Consider the following 7,905-nt stretch of genomic DNA (forward strand, 5'->3'; position numbering starts at 1 on the left):
GAAAACTTATTATTCTCTTATTTATATGATATTAAGTTTGATGATGAATGCATAAGTGAAGAAAATAAACTACTAAAAAATATCAATCTTTCCAAATTGTTTAATCAAACAATTTAAAATTCAATACAATTATTGTTTTTACTTATTCTATATAAAGCATATCATATATAGGCATTTCAAATTTGGAGCACTACCAGACAAATTCTTATATTAAATCTGATAGATGAAACTAAAAATCTCTCAATACACACAAAATATATTTGTAAAAAATTAAAATATATTCGAAATTAATAAACATAATCGCTAATCATTCAAATACTAATAAATAAACATCCCCTTTAATCATTCACCACTTCAAGGTCACTTTATTTTTTAAGACACAAATTACTTCCAATTTCAACCATGCTTAATGTTATATAATAGACAATAATATTTTTTTTATATATACATAATTTGTACTATTAACTATTATATGAAAAAATGTTCTTAAATATTAGATATATTTAATAAATATGTCTAAAGTAGTAATTAGAATATTTAATAATGTATGCCTAAAACGTATGATTTTAGTTATTATTTAAAATATTTGAAACGTATGCATATTTGAGTTTATTTTATGAAATTATAACTCTTTTTTGAATAAATACTCAATTTGTTCTATAAAAGATTGAAGTAGTAGTAACTTATAGGCCTTTGGATAATTTTTTTCATACAAATAAGTCCTTAAAAAATTTTCGCCATACATTTAAGCAAGTTATTTGGTGAGTAAAACTCTTCATAGAAGTTAACATCTACAATTAAATATTACAATGAATCATTTTTACACTTTTATGTGACTCTAGATGTCAAACAAAACGAGAAGTAAAATTTAATACATCGAAAAACATTGTTAATTTAACCATGATGTTTAGAAGTTGGTAATAAAAAATATTGATATTATAAGAATGATAAAATATTTTAGTATATACAAAACATTAAATTAATATTTATTTAAACCAGTGACTGATTTCTCTTAAAAAAAAAATCAATGAACGATTTATTCAAATGAAAAATGAGAAGGAAAAATCAATTGTGTTTTTCTTTTTGCTAAATATTTTCCTTAATCCCACATATTTGTTGAAAATAATTCTCCAAATTTTGTTATCAATGGATTTGAAGTTACAAATCACCCCACTTCAACTTTGAAAGTTTTTTGTAAATTACTTTAATATTTTTCCATTCTTTTTATCCAATATTGGCCTCAAACATGCTATAACTCTTTCTATTAAACCAAACACTTCATGAACATCAAGTAAACTCATGACACTTTCTGCTACAATTACAATTAACAGTTGAGGTGGATGAAATATGCAAGAAGTGGATGAAGTACTAAAATCCAAATCTCCAGATTGCAATTTGCTAGAAATTTCTCAAGTAAAACAGGTATCAGGTAATTTGCAAGTTGCTTTTGACCACTTTTTCTCTTAATGAAAAGTTGTAAATATAGAACCATTTTTTTTCTTTCTTTCTGAAGATGAATATGCAGAACACCCAGGTTAAAGATATGCTACCCTATGAATACAAATGGTTTTAAGGGCTCTACACCAGAACACAGTTTGCAATGTTTTATATTTCAGTGCTTCTGAATAACTCTGAGCTTTGCACTTCTACTTCGGCGGTTCAATTTTTCTTCTTCTCCTGATGGTGTGATTGGTCTTTTTGTGAGAATTGTTCCATTTGAGCCATGTATTACTTGCTTTATCCAAGCTTCTTTTTCTTTGATTTCATCACTAGTCTCCCTCAAATAACTGTTGAGACTCTCTCTTTCTTCACCATCTTCGCCCCCTTTGATTATATTAAGAAATGTCTGCTTCACAATTCTGTCTTCTAGACTATGAAAAGATATTACAGCAAGTCTACCCCTCGGTGCCAGGCAATCAAAACAAGAATAGAGGGAATCCTCAAGTGTCTTCAGTTCATCATTAACAGCAATTCTAAGAGCTTGAAAAACCCGGGTTGCTGTCTTTATCCAACCTTGTCTTCCACCTATTACAGTGTAATTGAAGTTTGAACATGGATAATTAATTACAGTTCACACCTTCTAATGAAACAAAAAATGTAAGAGTGAAAAATTATGTTATAATTCTCTTGCAAACATGAAGATCAGGAATGATATTGTAGAAAACATAACGGGAACATATGATCTATCAAGCACAAACATTGACACAGACACTTTGACGCGTAATTTCCAAAATATAGGATACGGGTCACGGATTTATATATTATATCATTATGAATTATATAAATTGACAATTAAGATTTATGTGAACAAATATGACTGAATTTTTTCTGTGGTAGAAAGATGTTTCACATGTCTAGTTCAGAAGGATTTGTTCCTTATTTCTATAATCATAATAGAAACTTATACAATAAGTTTGAGATTCTAGAAGATTACTGTATTTGTCTTTTTTAAAATTGTGTTAGAATTGTGCTAGAATTGTCGGAGACTCAAAAAGTATGTTTTGAATTATACACTTCACCTATACATGTCGTACGCGTGTCAGTGTCCAATATGTGTATCCAACACAAACACACCATTTAAGAGGCTTGTTTAAGCTTCATAGCATATGATATGTGATAATTAATTAATGGCATGCACGAGAAGTGATGCTTATAGTCAAAGAAAAAACACTGGAGAAGGAACTACCTTTCATTGGAGGAGTCACACGTCTAATAAGATCTAGCAAATCAGTGGTCGAGTGAAACCCACCATTTAATCGGGCATTGACAATTTTCTTTTGCAGGGTTCGCCAATTGCTTTCTTCTCCATATTCTCTTAGGATACGGCCCACTTCAGAATCTGGCCAGGAATTTAATACGTCCTCTGCTTTAAGACTTGCCTGTCATAGGCCTGTGCATCAGTTCAATAGCAAAGAAAAAGTATGTATTACTCATCAGCAAACGGTCAACTGGGTATAATTACATGAGAAACTTTTTTGCCTTGATTACCAAAAACAACAAAAAGTATTACGGTGTGGTAAAAGAGGAAATATGCACATTTTGTCAACAAGAAGGATTAAAGAAAGCCATCAAACGAGTTTCCAGCATTGTTTAGACAGATGACTTAGTTTGGTAGTACAAATCATATATCTAAACTTCTACAAAAGGTATTTTAGAAACAAATTTTACTCCTTTAAAGAAAGAGGGACACTTTAGAGGGAGAAGTGTAGACTTACAATCGTTGATTAACACATAACATAATGAATTTTAACAACTCCATGACTTGGTGCATATGCGGCGGTACTTTGTTACAACCGCTGCCATTGATTGAAAAATCACTTGGCTGTAACTCCATACTTGGAACATATGCATCCCTTTCTTTAGAGAAGCCAAACCGTTTAGAAATAGAAACTTGGATTGAACCATCTTAACTAAGCGAAGAGAGTACAAAGAAAATAAACAGACAACATTAAACAACATATATTTGATGCCATCCCAGCAACTTTGAATGTTGCAACTATTATGTCAGCAACGTTACATGTGATGCAATATAAAAACAAACAGCTGCTTGCCACCATATCTATCGATCCCATTCTTCATCAAAAGAGCTTAAATTTCAGAGATACAAAATGCCTGAGAAACTATACCTGAGGATCCATCCGCATATCAAGGGGTCCATCACCAAGCACACTGAATCCTCTCGCAGGATTGTCTACCTAAAACCAAAAATACATAAAAAAAAATCAGCACTAGTTCATTTGGAATAGCTTATTTAAATCTTCTTTGGAGTGATGACATAAGCACTCCGGTAAATGCTTTAGGAGAGTTTATAAAGACAGTTTATACTTTCGTAACTTAACTTTAAAACAACTAAACCTTATTTCTTCTTTGCTTAAAAAAATAAAATAAAACAATGCTAAAATGATTCTAAACATTTATTCTATAAAAGCTTAATTAAGTTGTTTATCCAAATGCACCAAGAAGTCTGAGATCCAAAAATTACTCAGGCACAAATCCAAGTACAGAGGTCTTGGCAATTACAATGAGTGAACTGCAATTTGAAACCACAATAGATGAAACACAAGCGTGCAGGTAAGTTAATGAAGGATATGATGATCCTCTTTGGATAAACTTCTCAACAGACATTTAGAAAATAAATGAAATAATCTTCTTCTATAAACTAAAAATTAGTGTATACGTAAGTTAAAATAACAATTTCGGAGAAACTAAGGGTATGTTTTGGAGAAACTTATCCAGAAACACATACAATGAAATAAATTTCTTACATGTTAAAATTAGTTTATGCATAATCTAAAACTAAGTTCTTAAAGATAATTTTAGCTTACAGAAAAACTTATTTCATCTTTCATTCCCATTTTCTTCTTCTATAAGTGTTTTTGGAAAAGTTTATTGAAACGTATCCTAAATAAGGGAACTTATATGAATTAACTTATACATAAACTGATTTTAGTCTATAGGAGAAATTTTATTTCATTTTAACTTCTCATTTTTTGACATGCTTATCAATAAGTACATCAAATATGTAGTTGTAGAACAAACCTGCATAGATGACATTCCCAAGTCCATTAAGATGCCATCAACACCCATGTTCAAGTCAGTGAATTCTCTAAGCACAGACTTGACATCTCTAAAATTCCTCAAAACGGTAAAAGCTTTGACATCACTACTTAAAACGGCATCAAGGCGTGGCTGGGCAATGTCATGTGCCACAGAGTCCACATCCATCCCCACGAAAAACTTCATCTCAGGATGACCCCTGATCACCTGTTTCATTTCATTTTATTCCATTTCTCAGCCCTTCAACAACATGCATAAATGAAAATTGAAAATTCCACAAATTTCAAGAAGGTGAAACATTTAAGTTAGTCCCTACAACGAATTATTTATTCAGTCACTAGAACCAATCAATTTACACTTAAAAAACTTATTACAGTTGTCCCAATACATTTATATTTGTAAAATCATTTCGGACTTGGTTCTTGCCATCATCACCCCTAATACACATGAATTTGAGTGTACATACTTAACTTGGTTTCTATCCCAATGAAACCTTTTTAATTTGATCCTTTAATTTAGGAACCAACTTATAAGGTGAGGTTTGCATGATTGCATCCACTTAAATACTATGAAATGTTCTTAATGTGAGATCTCTAACACATTTCCCTGACGCTGATACTGCCGATAGACTGATAACTCTTGCGTGAGACTATATATTTATGCGTGGTCCGGCTCGATAGCGGATTGACTGATAAACTCAAATGAACTCTTGCTAAGAATCTAAATTTTGATATCATATTAAGAAGCGTACTTTAAGTCTAACTTATTACAGTTGTCCCAATACATTTATATTTGTAAAATCATTACGGACTTGGTTCTTGCCATCATCACCCCTAATACATGAATTTGAGTGTGCATACTTAACTTGGTTTCTATCCCAGTGAAACCTTTTTAATTTGATCCTTTAATTTAGGAACCAAACTAAGAATGTCCTACACTTGTAGGGGTCAAATTAAGAATACTATTACTACTACATGTACAAACGAAAACAAATTGCTAGTACTAGTGACCAAACGAAAAATTGTTTTACATGTACAAGAACAAAAACAAATTGAGAAGGTCTACCTATCCTTGGATAACTTTTTCTACAAACACTTTAACTATTAAGAAGTTGACTTAACTATTAAGTGGTGAACTTTAAGCTTAATTCAACCAACTTATAAGGTGAGGTTTGCATCACTATGAAATGTCCTTGATTTCCAACACATTTCCCTGACGCTGAGACGGTTGATTGCTGATAGACTGATAACTCGTGCATGAGACTATATATTTATGCATGGTTTGGTTCGAAAGCAGATTGACTGATAAGCTCAAATGAACTCTTGCTAAGATTCTAAATTCTGATATCATATTAAGAAGCGTAATTAAGTCTAACTCAAAGCGTAATTAAGTCTAACTCAAGACTATGTTGAGTTATAAAGCCGGTGGCTTATAAGGTGAATCCCAACTATATACTGTCCTAGTATATAATATGAAATGTCCTAATAGGATCTACAACATTAACATTAACATATGAAAATCAGAAAAAGAATAAAGAAGAAATAAGTTTCTCCATGAACTAAAATCAGTTTATTTACAAGTTAAAAAATCTGATGTTGGCGAGATTGATGGGAGGGAGTCTCTATAAGTTAACAAATAAAAAAGTACTAACGGCGGTGGAGTGACCGGCAGCGCCGAGGGTGCAATCGACGAAGGAGGTTAAGGAAACGGCGGAGAAGACGTCCATGACTTCGCCCAGCATGACCGGAATGTGAGAGAACTTGGTGTCGGCGTCGTTAACATTACAAAGGTCAATCATAGCGTTTGGGTTGAAGTGTTTGTCGGAACGGGTTCTGCGCTTCTCCTTGGCCAACCCTGGTTTTGCGTTCTGTGTCTTCTGCTTTGAGGTGGTGGCGGTTGAACGAGAAAGCAGAAAGGCATTGGTGGGGTTGAGGAGTTTAGGTTTGAGGGAGACTGAAAGAAAGAGTGAAGATGAAACCTTGCAAAGCATCGCCATTTTTGTGATTTGAGAACACACTATTCACTACTTCTCTTCACTCTCATTCCGGAACTTCCTTTTCCTTCAAACCTAACCTCCGCGCTGTGCCAAACGCTGTCTTATCGTCTTAGGTTGTAACTAAAATAATAAAGACTTTATCATTAAATAATTTAGAATTTATACTTTTTTTTAGAATTATAAATAATTTAGACATTTTATTTATTTTAAAAAAATTTAAATACGAAATTAAAAAAAAAATTGTATTTAGTTAAAATTTTGAATGATTTAAATTTTTTATTTTTTTTTATTTTTATTTAAATAATATATTAAATAAGATTTGTATATATTTTGAATTTTGAATAATTTAAATTTTTTATTTATTTTAGATTTTTTAAACATGATATTAAATAATTTAAATTTAAATTTATTTAGAATTTTAAATAATTTAAAAACTTTATTTATTTCATGTTTTATTTAAATAATTTAGATTTATATTTATTTAGGATTTTAATAATTTAATAATTTTATTTATTTTATATTTTTATTTACGTAAGATATTAAATAATTTTAATTTTGTATTTATTTAAAAAAATATTTTATTTTATATTTTTATTTATATAGAACATTAAATAAATTTTGAACTTATATTTATTTAAAATTTTAAATAATTTAAGAATTTATTTAGGGTATAAGGTATATGATTTAGAGTTTAAGTATTTATTTATACAAAAATATGTGTCAAGTAAAACATAAATTTTAATTTATTTATACATAAACTTATTTAATCATACTTTTACTTTTATTTAATTATATAAGAATAAATTTTTTATTTTATACTTTATCTATTTAAAAAATTTATTTTATCAATCACGTCACTTACAAATCTTGATAATTTTTTTTTTATTTCTCATCATTTCTTCCTTAATCCAAATAACTACAATTTTCATTCACCTTCGAATTCATCTCAAATCTAACCAAAGTATAAATACCCTAAAACTTCTCAAACATTCTTAAAATCTTCTAGAACTTATATTATCATTATGTTGTTAATTTCACGTAAAAATATTTTTACTCACCAATTAATGTCTTACTCGTTTAACGTAATTTATTTATTATACATGATTTAAAAATAAAAATACAAATAAAAAATGTTGGCATATTTTAGTGGGATAGATTTAGTTTAACAAAATGAAATGGAAAAATCATAAAATTTATAAAAATAGTTTTATTTTAGAAAAGTTTGGCAGACTCACAGACCTAATTGTTTATGCAGAAACATTATGAACCGAATATGAACTTACAAAAATTGTCTATTTATTTTGCAAAGCAAATTTACCGTAATACCAACATCAATATTACAAAATATTACA

At 29.7% G+C, this 7,905-nt stretch overlaps 1 protein-coding gene across 4 annotated transcripts; it reads right to left on the reverse strand.

Moving 5' to 3' along the window:
- Positions 1-1,234: 1,234 nt before the first annotated feature.
- Positions 1,235-6,683, reverse strand: LOC137813389 (mraW methylase family protein). 4 transcript variants are annotated; one of them, XR_016519182.1, is made up of 5 exons: positions 6,209-6,683; positions 4,540-4,764; positions 3,627-3,695; positions 2,687-2,890; positions 1,235-2,025 (listed from the first exon to the last, which is right to left on the reverse strand). XR_016519182.1 is itself a non-coding variant. In XM_068615596.2 (5 exons), the coding sequence occupies exons 1-5, from the start codon at positions 6,551-6,553 to the stop codon at positions 1,613-1,615; spliced, it is 1,245 nt and encodes a 414-aa protein (XP_068471697.1). In that variant the 5' UTR covers positions 6,554-6,683; the 3' UTR covers positions 1,235-1,612. The 4 variants fall into 4 exon arrangements, 2 of the variants coding, with proteins under 2 accessions (XP_068471697.1, XP_068471696.1); XR_016519181.1 differs by having other exon boundaries at positions 3,627-3,691; positions 4,536-4,764; XM_068615596.2 differs by having other exon boundaries at positions 2,687-2,879.
- Positions 6,684-7,905: the final 1,222 nt, after the last annotated feature.

Source organism: Phaseolus vulgaris, chromosome 1 (genome assembly GCF_051622355.1).
Source record: "Phaseolus vulgaris cultivar YP4 chromosome 1, ASM5162235v1, whole genome shotgun sequence".
Classification (NCBI taxonomy): Eukaryota; Viridiplantae; Streptophyta; class Magnoliopsida; order Fabales; family Fabaceae; genus Phaseolus; species Phaseolus vulgaris.

What these genes read in the sequence shown, in the direction of transcription:
- LOC137813389 (XM_068615596.2), bottom strand. Translation starts at nt 6,553, where the DNA reads ATGGCGATGCTTTGCAAGGTTTCATCTTCACTCTTTCTTTCAGTCTCC. An exon ending in TGGGAATGTCATCTATGCAG is followed by an intron (nt 3,696 to 4,539) that starts GTTTGTTCTACA and finishes TTTTGGTTTTAG; the next exon opens with GTAGACAATCCTGCGAGAGG. An exon ending in TGTGACTCCTCCAATGAAAG is followed by an intron (nt 2,026 to 2,686) that starts GTAGTTCCTTCT and finishes ACACTGTAATAG; the next exon opens with GTGGAAGACAAGGTTGGATA.